This window comes from Cydia amplana, chromosome 1 (genome assembly GCF_948474715.1).
Source record: "Cydia amplana chromosome 1, ilCydAmpl1.1, whole genome shotgun sequence".
In the NCBI taxonomy this organism is placed as follows: domain Eukaryota; kingdom Metazoa; phylum Arthropoda; class Insecta; order Lepidoptera; family Tortricidae; genus Cydia; species Cydia amplana.
This window is the reverse complement of record NC_086069.1, coordinates 14,312,173-14,333,028: the sequence shown is the minus strand read 5'-3', so window position 1 is coordinate 14,333,028 and position 20,856 is coordinate 14,312,173. Positions and strand designations below refer to the sequence as shown.

The window sequence follows — 20,856 nt, the reverse complement described above, 5'->3', positions numbered from 1 at the left end:
ATTCTAGGTCCATGGCAAGATGTTAATAGTTCTCACAAAGAGTTGATAACTATTTTATGGACAATAGTGAATAGACTGTAGTTAGGTGAAGGTGCAGAAAAGCATGTAATAGCACTTAAGCAGATTACGACTATGATGTCAATGGATAACCTCGTTTAGAGCCGCATGAATAACCATACTAAAATAGACTATATTACTTTACGCTAAGGTTTTAAAATAGTAAACTGGTAGTTGTAAAGTTTTTGAAGTCGACTGTACAATTGCATAACGATAGATTTTGCCTCAAATCTTTATAAAATTAGACTTTTTGAAATTTGCCACAGAGTTATTATTCGATGTGTAGCAATACTAGCAATGTTAATGCATTTTTAGTATGTCCTCACATTGTAGGCGTGTGTGACCGAGACGTTGAAACAATGGTTCCATTTAAATTTAAAATTGGACTAGCCTTATCATAAGTCTTTGTCACAACTGGGTGTTTTTTACGCCTACGTATTTGTATAATGGTACTATGCAAACTATGGACAATAGCGCAACAGGCACGTAAGTAAGTTGCAGGCAAATGTGGCGGCCGTAGGAGATAAAAATATTCAAATTAAACACCATTTATAAAGAAAAATCTATTTAGTACAAAAATTATAAATATATACAACTACGTAAATACGTTAAATAATAACTGAGTATTACGACCACCCTATAATTAAACTACAGATGCCTCCAAAACCAGCTTCAGAGTGTGATTTATTTATTGCCTGTTATTTAAGCCAAATTATAAAGGTGTACCTTAATGTCTCATGGATCGCTTCATGTTATCGATTGAACCCTCTTCGCCTAATATCTGGACGTTTCTCACTTGTTTCCTACTTGGAGCTGCAGTTGTTAATTCTGTGGCGGGTGCCGGCGTTGGCATAAAGTCAGGACTGATCGCAAGCATCAGCATTTTCAAAAGTAGAGCTTCTCGTATATCTGGCGGGAGAAACTCTGGACCCTCTTCCACTCTATTTGATGAACTTCCATCAGCATCGTAAGGCCTAGTGTATAATCGTCGCCTTGGGACGTATCGCTGGCTTTCATATTGAGGGTTCTCGTAGCTCGCTACTTGATTTGAATATACCTCCTGCTGCCTGTATTTTTGTTGATCGTACCTATAATCGTACCTGTCGTCTTCTTGGTATTGACGAGCGTTTTGATATCTATAGTCGTATTGCGGTTGTTCTTGTCTGAATAAAGGCTGGTACGGGGGACCCGGTGCAACAACTTGATCCATCAAAGATTGCAATCTGTTCTGCCTGTAGATCAGAATCTGGAGTAACTTTTTAAGATCTCTAGTACTAACGGGAGCTGATATTGAGTTCATTTCATCGATAATAGGCTCGTACCGTTGCTGGTAGATAGGAGGCTGTGTAGGTCTGTAAGGGTTTATGTATCGTGGTTGTTGTGGTTGATACTGCTGGATTGGGATACCTCTTTCATCTACTGCTATGGGAATTATTCTAGTGACGGGGCGCTCGTCGTAGGGTGAAGCTGTGACCGCCTCGGGTGCAGTCCCCTTAATCTGCGCGTGGGTAGTGGTATCTTTCACAAACTGTGGCTCCAATATTCTGTTCTGGTACTCGTACTGGAGAAAGGGCCGCTGGTTTCCTATGGGCACCGGCGATCCAGGATTGTCTCTCAAATATTCTCTCGTACGGAACTGCACTGTTGCTTCTGGTCTTCGGTAAATAGGTTGATAAATCCTGTCATCTTCCCTTTGGGGTATATGCACCACAGGCACTGGATTAGATGTCACTACATTTTGCTGGTCAAATACACGTCCAGTACTTGCTTCTATTGTAGTTTCTTGTTCCGGCAGTTCTTGGTACTGCTCTTGTATCTTTTGTCGTGCTGCCACTAACGAGTGAATTGGTATAAGTCTAGGTCGAGGTGTCGTTGTAGTAAACAGTGGCCGAGCAGTTCCTAATGATAGATGGCTTCCATAGACATCAGTGGAATCGTCGCCAGCTGATTGCTGCAGATTAATCATGTGAGGATTAGGACTGGTACCAGTCAACTCTCGCCTGATAGTGTTAGCCTTAAAAGGATCCGTATCTTCCTTTTCGTTTGTATTTTCGTACACTGGTTTCACAGTTGAGGGTAATTTAGTTGTCGTTTGTTTTGTCACAAGGTCATCCTTCACATCCGAAGTAGGCTTTAACACCTGCGTCCTTGTTTTACTTTCTTCTGTTTTGGACTTGTAAAGATTTAAAATGCTACTAGTTGTCTCCGGCTTTTGCTTATCTGTAGTCACGTCAGCGCTAGATCGTGAAGAAGTAATAGGCAATCTCCGTTTTGGTATAGGTTGAATCACAGTTCCTCTGGTAGTGAAACTGCTCCGAGTGGGGTAAACAACGGTCGCTAACGGTCTCCGTGTGGTGGATGACACTGTTTTGTTTATTCTAACAATCATTGAAGGAGAACTAGGCGTCGTACTTGTAGTCACAGGAACAGGCGTAGGCATATCGCTCGACGAAGTGTATGTCACACGCTTAATTTCACCGTCCTGGTCTAGATACCCGAACGTCCCTTTCACATTTCCGCGAACATCTCTACTTTCAATTTTAAATGTACCATCATCGGCTTCGTATCCTATAGTGTAGGAGCCATCATCATTCAATCGTCTAATTTGCTTGACAATTTCAACTTTGGAAGGGTCAGCCGTTTCGCTAGCCTTTAGAATTTCTTTGGTAGGAGTAGAAGAAGTAGTAGTAGTGGTTGGTAATTCAGTAGTTTCATCTTTGGTGGAGTTAGTGGCGGTCGCGGCGGCGAAACACGCGAATATCACGAGGAGGTGCATCGTGAGGACACCAACAGCGGCATGTCGTTGCTAAGGCTGCGCCGGCACACGCCAGTCCCCTATATAAAATATCGCCCCACTCGCGTACTCGGCGTGCGAACGTTTCGCAAAACGACTATTGTTGTCATTTCATTATCTGAAACGGAAAATCTTTTTTCTTCACATCTACTTATGCTGTAAGATCCCAATTGTTTAATTGTCCGAGCCATTTTGCAGGTGCGCGTGTGGTCATGCATACATTCCAGGCATCGTTTAGTCATACAAGCTTTAGTAGACCAATGGTCAAATGTACCTACAAATCCACATACAATTAACACCGCGACATATTTTTCTTTTTATAATAAACTTTTTTATAAACTATATAACTAAATATGTGGCATACAATAAACACCGGGATTTTACAGATTCACGTTTTGACTAAAATGACTATCACTAGTACCTATATATGTATTGTAATTTAATTAGGCCCAATTAAATTGTATCGTAGAAAAAACTAGTTTAATTTTTTTAAATACGTACGTTTATAGGTAATACAATCGCGTGAATTCGATACAAACTCAAATGATGGTTGACCGGTAGAGAATGCCTATAGGCATTAAGTCGCCATTTGCACTTTATTCTTAGGTATTTGGTGCAATAACCTTCTGAAAACTAGGTATCGAAATTTACCAGCTTGAAAATGTACATAACCCTGTCAAATTGACAAAGAGTCACAACTTATTGAGGGCTAGAGTCTGTGCGGAAAGAGAAGAGTCGTGGAATGTATGGGCTCCCCTACATTTCACGACTCTTCTCTTTCCGCACAGACTCTATGTACTACGTACCCAAAAGTTGTCTGTCGCTTTTGTTACTACTGTAGACTATGTAATCTTAAGCTTGTATTTCGTTTTCTGAGTATATTTTTAACTGTATGGTGCACAATAATTAATACATATTTACTTATTTACTTACGTACCTACCTATAGGAAGCCGGCCGTCAGGAGGTTAAAGTTTAAATAAATTCAAAAGCTATTTTCACGATCCAGTTGGTTTGTTAAAATGCACGCTGGTATTGAACCGTCGTGAATACCTATCCGGCCAAACTCCTCAAGGGTAAACCTAATTAAACCTTATATACTTATGTATCGCGTAAATTTGAAATGATAATAATATTTTACTACAAAATATATATCAATTATAATAGGGTATTTGACTACTAGTCAAATGGATTTCTTTTTTCCAACTATCAAAACGATTTTGCTACTATAGAATTTATATGACACACTAGCATGTGACGTCACAATCGAATTACCTACTCTTTATAGTTTAATACGGGTTTTAAAATAAAAATTGCGTCTAAAAATAACTGCTGTCTACGTTTCTCTATTAATCTTCTGGTGCTTTATTTCATGCATGGTGTAAAATAATTTATTTTAAATATGTACAGTCAAATACCCCATTTGATTATAAAACGTTGCGCTCAAATATATTATAAATATTTGCAGACTGAGATTTTTGTCCCCACCAACTAGTTCAGAGATGCCCTCATCAGGGGACCGATTTTTGAAATTCGATCACTCGATTTCGTGTATTTCGTTCAGTAATATCTCCACTACTAGGCCTGTAAATTCTACTAATAAAATTGAAAACGAGTGGTCAATACCAATAGATTCCCAATTTCAATCGCTCGTATTTCAGAAATCAGAATTTCGCCGTTTTCCACTGATTTTTGAGTGACGAAATCGAGCGATCGAAATTCAAAAATCGGCCCCCTGCTCGGTTAATTGCTCTTTTGTTTCTTAAATATTGCTTTTGTTAATTATTACAGGGTCTACGACGGTTCCCACGATTCCTCGGAACGACTTTATCCACCCAGTCAATGTCACGATAATAACAACGCGCTAGTTTTGGGTCGAATTTTAATGGATGCTGCGGTTTATTTTGGCTGTGATTTTGGTTAGCGCTGTTTAGGGTAAACATTTGGCCTATTTTTCGTATGTTTCTAGAAATAGTTACGAAGCTTTTTGGCAAGTTCTGTAGCCCTTATCTAATGGCTTGTTCTTGAATGTACAATGGTATATAGATTGGATAGAAAGAGCATCTAAAACATAGCGAAATAGACACCGTCACACCTGATTATCAGATTGAATTTTATTAATTAACATCTGAATCGACTTCGTGTCGTTGGCAACCTAGGCCTATTTTCCAGATAACTATGAATTTAAACTCCCAAGTCTTTAACATCAGCTTAATATGACACTGTGACATGTGTTGTATTTGGCTAACGGACGAATTACAGCACGAGATTATATCAATAAGAAAACCTTTACCAGAAACCATTGTGAGTTCTGTATTTTAATTTAGGTATCTGCGCGGCTCTGATAGTTAATGCTCTGACACAATGTAATTCAAAAACGAAAGTACTAGTAAATACTAAGTTGTGAAGTTGTGACGGTTTAGCCGTACTTACCTACCTACCAGTAAAAACTCAACATAAAAAAACTCAAGTGTTTAGAACTCACACACAAAATATTTAGAACGATTCAATTTTGTCATACGAAAACTAAGTCGGTCTAATTTACTTCATACTTTAGGTTATCTTCTAATTTAGAGTTGTTTCATTAAAGAAGTTTATCTGCCCTTAAGAGTTAGTCATTTTACGGTTCACCGCAACACAAATAAAGCTCCTCGAACCAGTACTTTGTCCATTATGGGTTTGCAGAAGAATCCCCTCTGGCGCATAATGTACAATACGCAAAATGTACACTACACGCAAAACGTAACAACTGGTAAAATATACAATAGGTACGCAAAATGTGCACAAAATAAATAAGACTGACAAATACAATGCCGCAAGAATCGTCAATGTTGTAGATGGTTTTAAGTGGGGGAAGAGTTTTTTTTTCAATTCTGCTAATATTTGTACCCGAGTAAGCAAAATTGAACCACAAACGCATCGAGTTTGAAAAGTGGAATGTTGAGCGTTGCGAGGTGGTTGCGAGGGTTTCAAGATGTATACGCGGGTTGAACAAAATTTGCTACTGAGTGAAACACAAAAAAAATCAGCTCACAACGCTAATACGTAAATACTAAACTAACTGTAAAATATTACGTTAGTTTAGTATTTACGTTAGTAGTTACGTTATATTATTATCCAAATGAACGCTATAAGATTTTTATCATTTAAAATTATCACTTAGAAGTCAATTCCTCTATCCAACAATCCAACATGAAGCCACAACTCAAAATTTGCATCTAATTACTTTTCTACTCTTGTGGATAAAATGCAACTTTCTCATCAGTTTTTGAAGAATAAAGAGTGGTTTACGAGCAGTGGACTGATTTTTTAATTTCGAGCGCTAGATTTCTCAAAAATCGACCCCCCGGTGTGGTGAAAAAGTTATTACATAGTATTTGTCAAGCATCCAAGTTAACACTGATTTAAACTTTCAAGATTTTTACACATCCGAGACCACGGGGACAACGCCGTCCTCGAAACGTCGGAGGTAAATCTTAAAACTTAGATACGCGATTAATGCGTAACTAAGTCTTAAGTCCCGGTGTAAAATTTAATAACATCCAAGTTAAGTCTATGTACTGATTCTAAGACTAGTATTGTGGCCGCTAATTCTGCAGTGGGCTCGAATATGGCCGTGTAATGCAAGTCATTATCTCGTGGGAAGTGAGACCTATTCTAAAGTTCGTATTGTCCCTTTTGTAAGTTGTTAGACTAATGAATTAAGAGGCCTTCTCGCGATGTAGCTTTTAGGGTCCCGTAGCTAAAAAGTGGAGAGAAAAAAGGTAAATTGATGGAAATATATTAGTGTAGGTACATTTAAAAAGGTACTGCTCATTACAATTTTTTTTATGAATGTTGCATAACAATATACATGTATTATCGGCAAAAAAACATGTACTAAATCAGCCTGCAGCGCAAGGTAATAACTTTACAATAAAGTTTAATAAATAAATATAATATATACTATAGTTCGTTTTAAAGTACCGTATCATTAAGAAGACCTCTGCAGAAAATAATCATGAAGATTAAGGTACTTTATGCGGTATAATTTTGAAATAAGTAAATTGTAAGTAATAATCGAAGCTACTGTAGAGTTCTATCTAAATAAATTAAGCAGCCCGAACTTACTAATGATTGATTGCTGCATAGTGTAGCAGTGAGGGAACCATAAAGTGATAAAGCTGTACTCGCATTGAACAAAGATACTTACTTACTATTGTTTCGTTTGTGTACCTATAATATGCAAATGTATTTTTAATGTTAGTAATTGAAATTAGTTTACAATTCTGTACTGTATATTTAGTTTACCTATGAATTGCGAGTCGCCGGAGCAACCAAGTAGGTACCTACGAAATTGTAGACAGTGCTTGGGTATGCGATACGAGTGTGCCGCTCGGATCATACACAGCAATTAGGTTCACGTCTGTCGTCCTGTGGACATGACCAAAGTTAAGGGTTTTATAACTCTTAATACGGCCCGATTCGAACAATACTTATAGCGATACGATACCGATCTGTCAGTTTCAAAAGTGACGTTCTTTGGTTGAAGAAATGTCACTTTTGACACTGACAGATCGGCATGGTATACCTGCCGTTTTGTGACTTCTTATAAGCATTGTTTGAATCGGGTCGTGTGTTAGGTATCATAATAATTTATATCGGGGACCATTCATAAAATACAAAGATCCTGACGAACGGAGAACCTCCTCCTTTTTGATCTCATGTCCATGTACCTATTTCGTAAATCTGTCCGACAAGCGTCGAGAAAGCGACTAAAAATAGTTATCGACTAATTTCTCGCACAAGAAATTGATTCCGTTCTGATAAAAGTGATAACTTACAACAATACAGTTTTCATGATCCTGTTTGCGCAATCTTCCCTCAGTTTAATCCGATTCTAGTATGAAGCACATGTATGCCATTTTAGCGACGCTGCAGAAAGATCCTGATTCCAGTGAAGCGCCTGCTCTCTTCCACGCAAAAACATCGAGATCGAGAATATTGTCGTCGTGACGAAAGCCCCATCGCCTCCGCTCGACTTGTCATAAGACTCATGAATCGTGACAACGGGTGAGGTGGTTAAAGGAAGCATATACTACGAAGCGAAATTGTTTTTATTATAAAAACAAGGTTCTTGCTGACTGCTGGCGGTCAGGCAGCTGCCTACGCCATTGAAGGTTTTAATAAATCATAATATTCATAATCTTGTCTTAATCAATGCGCATGTTGCGCAGTATTCGATAGGGTACGGTATTGCATGCGCTTGATAAACATTATTATCTCATCATTATGTCAATAGCAAAAAGTTCACCTTCTTGTTTTTACTTCCTTAATAAGGTTATATTCGAGCACCTATGGGAACTTGTATTTTATGTATACTTAAGCCATTAAAAGGTAGAAACTGAAGTGATATTCATACAAACCTATCTGATAAGTATAGTTGCCATCAGACATAATATAAAGGCGTATAGCTGCTACCAAATTTATTTACCACGAGTATCACGAGTCTACCTACCAACTAAATATACGAGGGGTGTTCAAAATATTCTCGGTATGAGAATGAAAACAAACAAGTACGAAAAGTTTGATATTTTTATTTTTCAATATACTCCCCCCCTATGTTCATACACTTAAAAGATCGATCAATTATTTTTTTTAATCCCTCGTAAAAATATTTTTTATCTTTCGTGTAAAAATGCTCCTCCACTGCCGCCTTCAATGCTTCATCGTCAGAAAATTTATTTCAACGCAGATCCTTTTTAAGATTGGGGAGCAAAAAGAAGTCGCTGGGGGCTAAGTCCGGACTATACGGTGGGTGAGTAACAGTTTTAAACCCACATTCAACAATAGCTGCCTTGGCAATATGAGCAATATGGACGGGGGCGTTGTCATGCAGAAGCAGAATACCTTTGGTTAACTTTCCTCGCCTCTTTTCTTTAATTACATCCTTTAATTGACGTAGAATGTTAGCGTAGTACTGTCCTGTGATATTTACACCTTTTTCTTTATAATCGATTAGTAATACTCCTTCACAATCCCAAAATATCGTGGCCATGACCTTGCCAGCTGAAGGGATGACCTTGAACTTCTTGGGATGAGCTGAACCCTTAATGTGCCACTGCATGGACTCTTGTTTACTCTCTGGGTCATAATGATGAACCCAGGTTTCATCTCCAGTAACTATTCTTTGCAGCACCTCATCAGGATTTTCACCGCACAGGTCAATAAAATCGGAACAACAAGCTACACGCATGTCTTTTTGAAGCCGAGTCAGCATTCGCGGAACCCATCTTGCACTTACTTTTGACATATTAAGATGGTCATGTATAATATCATGTACGGTACCAATAGAGAGATTGGTTACTTGTGCTATAGATTTTACCTTCACTCGACCATCTTCCAATATAAGTTTTTCCACTTTATCAATATTTTCTTGTGAAGTAGCTACTACAGGCCGGCCAGGTCTAGGGTCATCTTCAATACTCTCCCTTCCGCGTTTAAACTCGCTTGACCACTTTTGAATGGTAGATAAAGAAGGAGCAGACTCACGGTAAACACAATCCATTTCCTCTTTTATGGTTTTTTGATTTTTACCCTGTTTTGTCAAGAATTTTATCACGCATCGATGTTCTAATTTAGTTAACATTGTCAATTCGCACAGGATGTTCATGTTTGTTCAGCAATTGCAGAAAAACAAAAGACTATCTCGGTTCGAATTATACTTTTTTTTAATGTCAATGAATAAACCTTAGCGGCCAGTAACGAAAGAAATTTTAGAAGAGGTCGTAAGATATCAATACCGAGAATATTTTGAACGCCCCTCGTACTAATATCCTTGTTAGTTAAATACATATGTAGCAAATAAATATAAATATTTATTTCATAGTATTGACATTTTATAATTTAACAATGTTAAATAAAAAGAAACATTAAAACTAACTATAAACTAAACATTAAAACTAAACTATAGCTGGTCAACCAAATCTTGTCAGTAAATAATCTTTAATAGAAAAAAACCGACTTCTCTAACTACTAGCCTAACCCACTTAACGGTGCTTATACTTTATTTGGTAATATGTATACATTTTATGGTAATCATAGTGGTTGATTTAGTTTAGGTATCATAGTGGTTTTCCGGGTCAAGGTCCGGGTCTGGGTCCGAGTCCGAGTACGGGTCCGAGTCCGGAGTCCGGGGCCCAATCCAAGTCAAAATCGAAATTGAAAATCACAAAACGTGTACTATGCGTCGTTGAGGAGTTCTGTTCTGATCATCATCAGCAGTTCCACTTCATCAAATGCCACAGTTTTTAATGTAAATGCTTGATTTTCTGATGAAATTATATAAAATTCTATACGGATGCCTTTAAGATTTGAGAAGTTCCCTCGATTCCTCATGGATACCATGTTCAGGACTTGATATTGACATAAATGTGCCTAAAAACCTAACTTGCTTAACAAACATAACGAAAAGGACAAATCGCCAAATGCGAGCTATGCGTCGTTGAAGAGTTCCGTTATGATCATCATCAGCAGTTCCACTTCATCAAATGCGACAGTTTTTAATGAAAATGCTCGATTTTCTGATGAAAATACAAAAATCTCTATACGCATGCCTTTAAGATTGGAGGAGTTCCCTCGATTCCTCGTGGATCCCATCATCAGAACTCGAGCTTGACAAAATTGTGGCTTAAAAACTTAACTTGCTTAACAAACATAACGAAGAGGACAAATCGCCAAACGTGAACTATGCGTCGTTGAAGAGTTCTGTTCTGATCATCATCAGCAGTTCCACTTCATCAAATGTCACTTTTTTTTATGTATATGCTTGATTTGTTGATGAAAATACAAAAATCTCTATACGCATGCCTTTAAGATTTGAGGAGTTCCCTCGATTCCTCATGGATCCCATCATCAGCACTCGAGCTTGACAAAAATGTAGCTTAAAATCTTAACTTGCTTAACAAACATAACGAAGAGGACAAATCGTCAGACATGTGCTATGCATCGTTGAAGAGTTCCGTTCTGATCATCATCAGCAGTTCCACTTCATCAAATGTCACTTTTTTGAATGTATATGCTTGATTTGTTGATAAAAATACAAAAATCACTATATGTGTGCCTTTAAGATTTGAGGAGTTCCCTCGATTCCTCATGGATCCCATCATCAGAACTGGGTTTTGACAAAAACGGGACCAATCTGTATGCATATACATACAATCAAAAAAATAATTTTCAAAATCGGTCCAGTAATGACGGAGATATGGAGTAACAAACATAAAAAAAAATAAAAAAAATAATAAAAAAAATAAAAAAAAACATACAACCGAATTGATAACCTCCTCCTTTTAGATTTGGAAGTCGGTTAAAAAAGGCGCGAAATTCAAATTTTCTATGGGACGATATCCCTTCGCGCCTACATTTTTCAAATTTGCCGCCTTTTTCTACTGTCAAGATCTGGTTGACCAAGTATAACATTAAAATAAATCTACTTAAAAAATTAAAACTTAAATAAATATTAAATACATCGGCGGAGAATGTGCATAGTCAAAGCTAAAATAAGTACCAATATATTTTTTTTATGGCGTATATCACTATTACAACTGCTCAAAACAACTCAAACGATTACAAAACTAGCTCACCAAACCAATAGCTACAGCCAAGCTACAGCACCTTGAGTAAAGAACGCCATCTCGCGTAAACTACCTACTACGTAAATTAAAGTGAAAGGACAATCTCCGAATATTGTTCCTACTGCGTGCTACTGCCAACTAAGTACTGCTATTATATAAATGAACTGCTATAAATAACGCTAGAAGGAGTATAATTTTCCTTAACTAGCATTCCAATTTAGTTTCTAGGTTTCAATCGAGATGGCGCTGTGCCCACTTATGGAGCACAAAATAAAAATCTTTGCCTTAGGGCGCCTGTACACGGTGCCGCCCGGTAAAGCCTGCCGCCGCGCCGCCGATGCACCGCCGCCGCGCCGCCGATGCACCGCCGCCGCGCCGCCGCCGCACCTTCGCGCTATGTACACGAGACGCGTAAAACCAGCCGTATTCGCGCTCTTACACCATGTTTATTCAACTTTTACACATTGTATTTTAATGCAACTGAAATAGGACTTTCCTATACCTACCGACTTCATTGTCTATACTTTACGCTGCAGTAAGTTATAGTACTTATAGTACTCGTATTGTCGATCTGTATCAACAATAAACGGTAAAGAAACGAACTAACGGCTTTATTCAAAGCCGGGTTGTCTATTGATTCTAACAATATTTACAAATTCTGTTAATTCATTCTAACAATTAGACTAAAATGTAAGTATTCAGAATTACAGATATCTATCAGATTTATCAGTGCCAATGGGTAATCTCGCTTAGAAATAAGGCGTAGGTAGAGGTAGCTGCGGTAGGTTTCCTAAGCCTGCATCAAACCTCATTACTAATCAGATTACCTTAGCCGTGCATCGAAAAATAACAGGATCTTAGAAACGTGGCAGTGGCTAGCCCCGGAAACAAACAGTAGTGATTTTCGGATATATGTTTCTTGACTATATGATAAGTGATTTCGTAGTAGTCGAAACACGAATGCTTAAAATTTTCTCGATAGAAAATAAATCCAAACTTACGTGTTCATTTTTCGGTTTTAGCTTCGTGCAACTAGAAAACACATCCATATCCAGCACAATCCACCTTACAGCAAAGGTTTTAATCTCGTCTTAACTTTCAAAGAACTAAATATTAACTTATTATCCTTTACCGATGGATTTATTATCGATTTTTGATTTTATGAATTCAACAGCAAACGCCCATTTTACGCAGTTCGGTTTCTCTTTCTGTCATGCGTCAAAGTCATAAATGCATCCTTTATGCCAGTAATGTTAGATGGCCGTCGTGCCTCAAAGAGGTAAGACCTATGTCACTTCGCGCAGCGCTCCGAATTACGTAAAATTTTAATATCCAATAAACGTTGAGTCGTAACTCCATTGAGTAGTAACGGAAACGGAGGTAAACCTATGATGGTGCCTTCTTACAGGCCTATACGTTACGCATGTGTGCGTGTTTGCTTAGCTACGTCATGCTACGTCGAAATCTATACTCTTTGTCAGTTACAACGGGTTAGGAAATTTCGACAGATATTGAAATGTATCGGTAGCTGTTTGGTATTTAGCCATCAGAATCTAACCGTAACTTTTTGCTTTATTTTTGTTTGAAAATAAAATATCTATAAGAATATATTTTTTGCTTTTTTTCTATTGTAATGATAAAAATAAATCTAGTATGTTTCATGCTCAAATAATTTAAAATAATTGAATAAATATTAAAAACTAATTGATATTATTCGTTTTAATTATTATATTATTAAGTTTGTTTGAATAAAATATTTTATTTCAATAATACGAAAAGTTATTATATTTAAGTATCACTAAAAAAGGTCCCTACTTACAAAAACTCACTTGCACGGGCCGGGGTTCGAACCCGTGACCTCCGGTTTGAAAGTCGCACGCCACTACAATTTCACATAAGTAATTTACAATGACATGATACCGTGGAAAAAGTGAATATTACAATGTACTGTGTTACTATCATTTTATAGTTTATTTTGGCTTGACAAGGAGGAATGAGAAAAACGTGCAGAGCGAGAGGATTAAATCTCTCTGTCCCTTTCTTAAAGTAGCCAATCCTAATTATGACATCTGTTTTGATATTAATTCTTTGAACATAATTTGTCGATGTTCTTTTCATCGAGAAAGATTTTTATTAAAAAAATGTGTTGAATTTATATGTTTTATTTATGTTTTTTGGCATAAATTTCATTATTTTGACAATTTTTTATTGTGATGACAAACGATTTGATGTGATGTGTGAAACGAACGATGTGATCAACGATTTATCTAATAAAACTTCATTTAGTCGAAAAAAATTGTTGTCTACTATACCGGGTGGAAAAAAATTATGGGCCCTGGAGGGAAAGTGCCTTAAAACCTTAAGTTTGCTCATTTTACTTAAATGAAACATTATTGTTTTTTAAAGAAACAACTGCATTCAAAGATTTTTGAAGTGAAAACTTCTTTAGCGGCGCTGGGCACTTTTTGAGGTGGGGAAAAAATGATAAACTCGAGACAGCGTAAGGCGATCACGTGACCGTAAGGTTTAGATGGCCACTCATTTAGATGGCATTTAAATCAATAAAGAAAAACTCAATGACATTACATGAAAAAGGTTATAATCTTGTACGGGCTGAAATACGAGGATCTCACAGTTACATTATAACTTTATATCACTCAAATATAAATAATATAATTCAATAAAGCTACATCTTGATGAAATCGCTAATAAAAGTGAACTCTAGTACTCGTGAATAAAACTCAAAATATCATGACCAAATATTAGATGCGAGGTCTGCAAGGTAACTTTACAATTTATATTCGAATTTAAAAAAATTACGCTACAAATTTGAATTTAGAATTTTAAACAAGCTCACTGACCAGCAATTTCGGAACTAAAGTTTTTCAATAGAAAGGAGGATGGGTCAATTAGTTATTTTAGATTACAAAATTAGCGCATCAAAAAAATCAAAGTGCATAGAAAAAAGTCTCCTGAGTCATAATAAAATTGATGTCTCTTGGGTCACCAGAAAAGTCACCAGGGATAACGATGACCCAAAACACATTTAAAAGAAAATTTAAATTTTGTGTACTACCTACGAACATTTTTCAATAAACTATGTTTTTATAACATATTAGACCCAGGATAGATCTAATACCTCTTTTCGTACCCCGGATAAAATGGTCGGCGACTAAAAAAGTAACTGAAACGTTACGTTATTAGGTTCACGATGCCGCGTTGTACCCTTGCCTTCGTTGCGATATGTTTGGTAAGTCAGGAGACTTAAAAATGAGCCATGATTTTGGGACATACTAACAAATATTTTTTTGAATATACAGTGTGGAAAGTTAACTCGGGCCCTGGAGGGAAACTACCTTAAATCCTTGAGCTAGCTCATTTTACTTAAAGGAGACATTCCTTTACTTTTAAAAAGAAACAAAACTGCATTCAAAGATTTTCTAAAACTCGCTTGCCTCGCCCGGGACTCGAACCAACTAAAATTAAAAAAGCGGCCAAGTGCGAGTCGGACTCGCCCATGAAGGGTTCCGTATTTAGGCGATTTATGACGTATAAAAAAAAACTACTTACTAGATCTCGTTCAAACCAATTTTCGGTGGAAGTTTACATGGGAATGTACATCATATATTTTTTTAGTTTTATCATTCTCTTATTTTAGAAGTTACAGGGGGGGGGGGGGGACACACATTTTACCACTTTGGAAGTGTCTCTCGCGCAAACTATTCAGTTTAGAAAAAAATGATATTAGAAACCTCAATATCATTTTTGAAGACCTATCCATAGATACCCCACACGTATGGGTTTGATGAAAAAAAAAATTTTGAGTTTCAGTTCGAAGTATGGGGAACCCCAAAAAATTATTGTTTTTTTTCTATTTTTGTGTGAAAATCTTAATGCGGTTCACAGAATACATCTACTTACCAAGTTTCAACAGTATAGTTCTTATAGTTTCGGAGAAAAGTGGCTGTGACATACGGACGGACAGACAGACGGACAGACAGACAGACATGACGAATGTATAAGGGTTCCGTTTTTGTCATTTGGCTACGGAATCCTAAAAAACACACACACCCTATTTTATTATACTAATCGATAGTATTAATATTCAGGATAAAATTTCTCTAACAAACATTTGGTCTTAAAAATAAAAACAATCGTTAAATCTAACATTAACTTTATTTTACTATCAATTTGTTACACTTAAATTATTTAACTGATAAATTGTTCGAAATGAGCCCCGTGGTTCCGTCTACACAAAATTAGTCGCCGTTGAAATTCATTTCTTGTAGCCTTCATCAAAGTGTTGTGGTGTATGCTCCTAATAACATTTTCTACCGCAACCCTTAGCTCTTGAACGGTTTCATAGCAAGTTTCATAAATAACATTTTTTACATGACCCCATAAAAAGAAGTCCATGGGCGTCAGGTCTGGACTTCTTGCAGGCCATCTAATCGTCCCGTTTGTACCTATCCAGGTATTGAAATGTTCATTGAGGTAAGCCCTGGCAATTCTGCTGTTGTGGGCAGGTGCACCATCTTGTTGAAAAATGATATTATTTCGTTCCTCTTCTGGTAGAAGGTTTAATTGATTTTGTAGAAGCTCCAATATTTCAATGTATTTTGCTGCATTCAGATGTCCTTCGTAAATGTGCATCAAAACAACCATATTACTTTTGATTCCACACCAAACATTAAACGAAAATCTGACCTGATTGTTCGTTTCACGGACACGGAATGGATTTTGACGACACCAGTAATGATTGTTATGAGAGAGATAACAGAATTGTTACGTGTCTTTTACTTGTTAAAAGTGAACAGTAACCAAATGTTTGTTAGAGAAATTTTATCCTGAGTATTAATACTATCGATTAGTATAATAAAATAGAGAGTGTGTGTTTTTTTAATTTTAGTTGGTTCGAGTCCCGGGCTAGGCAAGCGAGTTTTAGAAAATCTTTGAATGCAGTTTTGTTTCTTTTTCAAAATAAAGGAATGTCTCCTTTAAGTAAAATGAGCTAGCTCAAGGATTTAAGGTAGTTTCCCTCCAGGGCCCGAGTTAACTTTCCACACTGTATATAAATTTTAGCGGACTTCAATAATTTACCAGTTAAATTAGATGCAAATACCTTTTTAGTTAATCGTTAATATGATATATTAGTAGCAGTAAAACACTTTATTGTACAAAAAGACACATAAAACATGAAAAAACACACATCCTTCGTATATGGTAGAATATATTTTTCACACTTATAAGTAAAAACCAAAACCGATACGCGATTGGGATACATTCTTTTTGTATGGGATACAAAAAAAATTCTCCTGGGTCACCAAGAAAAATCGACATATTAAAATAATTCTGTTCGTTTTTAAGTTCTAGTCAGATTGGTTTTTTGGTTAATTGAGATAAATTACAATAACGCTTAGATTTGAAAAATATGATTTTCTATTTTGTTGCGACACGACCCGGGTAATAAAAATACTGCGAATTTGAACTTTTGTTTGTTGTCGTTGTAAAATGTATTAAAAAATTATGTAGGCACCCCTGACAATTGAAATTCAAAATTATCCAGAAAATGGGTGTTTCAAAAAGACACCCTGTATTCCTTACATAAAATAATCTCTTATTCAATAAAACATAATTACTAAACACTGATTTATTTCAAATAAATGCAAATCGATCGGATAAAAGATATTAATACCTACCTATACAATGAATACGAGTACAGTCAGCTGCAATAATATGTTACACACCGAAGGCCGTTTTGCGGTAGATCGTGTTAGATCTTATTTGTAGAGCCATAAGAGCGTGTCACATATTTTTGCGGCCGTCGAAGAGTAACTTATTATTGCAGGTGACTGTACCTATGAAAAATTCGAGGGTTAAAAAGCATTTCAACCAAAGCATTTATAATAATAACGACTATGGACGCCTGCAACCCCAGGGGTATTGTAACCTCATAACAATAAGGTTGAAATTTGCATTTAGTGACCCCAAAGTCAGGTGAGCGTAATCAAGTAAATCTGTTTTCATCATATTTTATCAAAAATAATCTCTTTTCTGTTCTTGTGCTATTTTCTTATTAACAATACTCTTAACTTATATGCTATCTACGCTGCTGCTTCTATGCTGTTAACATCTTCCAAAAACAACAATAAATATTTAGGTTTATTAATTAATTATTTTATTGTTTGCTATTATGAACAAGTAACAACGCCATCTGTTTCTATTTTTTCCGAATATAAGTTTCTGGCCGACCGCAGCGACCGCGTATAATGGTAGTTAACTTCTGTAACGTTAGATGGTGCTAAAAGGTCACACAAACTTCACGTGCGGCGCGAAGCGTTTCCATGTGTGCGTGTTAGCGGGGAGGGAAGAACTAGCGGGCGTGGTTTACAAAGCGCCAGACGCGGCTGCAGTAGGCCCTTAACTGAGGAGTGGGTATGAAGTTATTATGGTGAGCTACGGAATGGTCGAAGGCTTCTTATAGACTACATGAATCATATTGCAATCGCATGAGTAGAGCCGGAGCAACTAACAACTTTCGGATTAGCCCTCGTAAAGTCGATATAGAGCTATTATAACCCTTTGATCGATCCTGTTCATTTTATAGATTTTTTTATATTTACCTTAACTACGCTTTTACCTAAACAAAGTAGCTACTGAAGTTATCGCGGAACAAACTATCAAAAATAATAATAAAATCGAAATCGCAGGATCTGCCCCTATAGCCAGCTAACATGTGTGTTCCTTGAATGTAATAATTTCACTTCACTCGCTTGTTTGAAAAAAGAAACAAATAGATTGTAAAAAATATAATTTAATATTAAAACAAAAATTACAAAAATTACTACTAAGGTTTTTACATTAATCCGCGCGTCGTCGACTTAACGCGCGGATTTTACATTTTATACTTATGACTACATGTTTACGATTAGGTACTGATTAGACACAACGTCACATAATATGTACAGTGCGGCCACGCCACGTATCAACAGGAGTCTGTCAATACACCCCCATGTATAGGCTTATTTAAAAAAAACTATGTCGGTTAAGTTGGTTCAAATTGGACTTGAAAGCCCGATGAAGGAAATTTTCAAGATTTTGATGTTGGTTAGAAAATATATTTTTGGTTTAATTGAAATTTTCTAAAATATTATTACTACCTATTGGGATAGTTACGTATTGTGTTAATGTATTTGACAGACTCCATTATCATAACATACTTCGATCGTATCGACCAATTAGTTGTACTCAAACATTCAAATGTGATCTAAACTAAGAACTGACAGCAAAAACCTCCCACAATATTATTTTAAGTTTTTACTCACTACCATAGAATCATTGCATTAATAATTTCTATACAACAACTTAACGAAAACAATTATCAGCAGGAGATAGTTCTAAAGATTCAAAGAAATTTAAAATTTGTTAACTTCTAAACATAAATAAAGCATAAAGTAGTTTTACACTTTCGGACAAAAAATTTAGCAACAGGACTAGTTATTTACAAGTAGATTGTGAGTGTTTTTTTTTACTGTTAGCACTTAATTTAATCGGATATGGCCTTTCGAGCGTTATTTACGGTAATATGAAAGATTAAAATATCAGTCATCAGCTTAGAGGTCATCCATCCATCAAAGTAGGTACATTATAATAAAATTAAGAAGGGCACGTATATTAAGTGTAACCAACCTAATGACTACAAATATATTGAGACCGGTCCTGTCTTTATATACGTACAATTACTAATGGAATGACCATTGATATTGAATGACCATTGATAATGGATAGGATGGTTCTAATTTAAACCTAGGCCAAAATTGGTCGATAGTTTTATTTACCTAGCTCAAAGATATTCTACTAATAGAGAAACTAGAACTGGATGCCATGCCCTCTGAGGAAGGCGTCAATCTGCCCTGAAGAGGCAGATTCACCACGCGGCGCGACGTAGTAGTACTGAGGGCCAGCTGCGGCCCTTTGGGGTTGCGGTGCTTGCGCGAGCCTCTGCGCCTGAGCCCTCGCTGCGGCTCTATCTCTTTGCAACTGAGTTTGTTGCAGCTGCTGTTGCTGAGCGAATAGTTGTTGGGAATTCTGGAATTGAGCCTCATTTTGTTGCCTCTGGTAGATCTCTTGAGGGTTCTGGTGCTGAATCTGGTGACGGAACAATGGTACGTTCGAAGCGGGGGAAGACGGTATGGATGGCAGTTGAGGTGAAGGAATGAACGGCCTTTGCTGCTGAAGTTGAGGTTGGGCTACGTAAGGTTGAAGGCGTTGGTTGAGATTCAACTCTCCCCCCTTTGTTTGAGGCAGGGACTGGAACAATTGAGTGTCGTAGCTTCCACTCGAAGGATCATATACCAGTTCGGTAGAGTACAGACGATTACCACTAGGAGCTTGAGCGATAGCAGCCTTCGAGGGACCGTTAGTATTAGCACTCGATGCTGTGGATTGGATTTGGTTCTCACGATGGAACTTGGCAAATTCGGCAGCGAAGTCGATTTGTCCGGAGCTAGGTCTAGCCGTGGTGATCACAGCAGGAGCTGGAGAAGGTGAGTATGCGGCGGGAGCTGGTGAAGCCGAGTAGTTAGGAATCGGAGACGGCGAGTATTCGGGTTCGGGGCTGTACTGGGGTTTAGCGGTTACTTGAATCAACTGAGGTCGGAATGTCGTCGCAGGCGGCAGCGCGCGTGGAGTCGTTACTGGCACAGGTCTCGGGGTAATGGCGATCTGCTGAGACTGATACGAGGGCCGTCTCGGGGTCGGGCGCTGGACCACTCTTTGCCTAATGTGTTGAAGAGGTTCTTCTTCGACCTCATCCTCGTCAGCGTCTCTGAAATCGTTTTGGAAGTAGGTCGTAGTGGGTCGAGTAGTGGTCGGTCGATGGGCGGGCCTGGTTGGGTAGTTAGGCACGCCGTCGTCGCGTTCTGCGGAGTCTGGGGCAGGCGCTTCGGATTCCTCATCCTCGTTGGGCTTGTTGGGGTCGCAGGGGTTGCCGGAGACGTAGGTAAACTCTCGTTTATTGCCGTCGGGGTCCACGTAGCCGTACTTGCCTCGGACGACGCAGTCGGTGCCGCGAGTCTCTTCCTTGAAGGAGCCGTCGGCGGCTTCGTAACCGAAGGTGAAGCTACCGTCATCGTTTACCTGTCAATTCAGAAAAACAATAATTAAAATGTACAGTCAGGATGTGGTCTTATTAAAATAGTTTTATTACATACACACGATGATATTTCTCACATTTATTCACAATCCTTTAATATAAAAATTTGTAGTAATAAATGAAAACAATTTATTACTACAAATTTTAAATTAAAACAATTTAGAATTTAACTCATTGGTAGCAGGTACACAAGTACTTTAACTTTAACTTGTATATGTTGTGTTTTATGTGTAATGCTTGC

At 37.4% G+C, this 20,856-nt stretch overlaps 2 protein-coding genes across 2 annotated transcripts in view; both read right to left on the bottom strand.

Moving 5' to 3' along the window:
* Positions 1-709: 709 nt before the first annotated feature.
* Positions 710-3,106, bottom strand: LOC134648098 (uncharacterized). The gene has a single exon (XM_063502569.1). It carries the CDS (start codon positions 2,831-2,833, stop codon positions 785-787), a length of 2,049 nt encoding a protein of 682 aa, XP_063358639.1. The 5' UTR covers positions 2,834-3,106; the 3' UTR covers positions 710-784.
* A 16,138-nt stretch (positions 3,107-19,244) lies between these two features.
* LOC134648338 (LIM domain-binding protein 3-like) overlaps positions 19,245-20,856 on the bottom strand; it is a 52,690-nt gene continuing 51,078 nt past the window's right edge. The window contains exon 4 of the mRNA XM_063502852.1: positions 19,245-20,599. Within this exon, the coding sequence (XP_063358922.1) occupies positions 19,331-20,599 (1,269 nt within the window). The 3' untranslated portion in view covers positions 19,245-19,330. The remainder of the gene's footprint in view (positions 20,600-20,856) is intronic.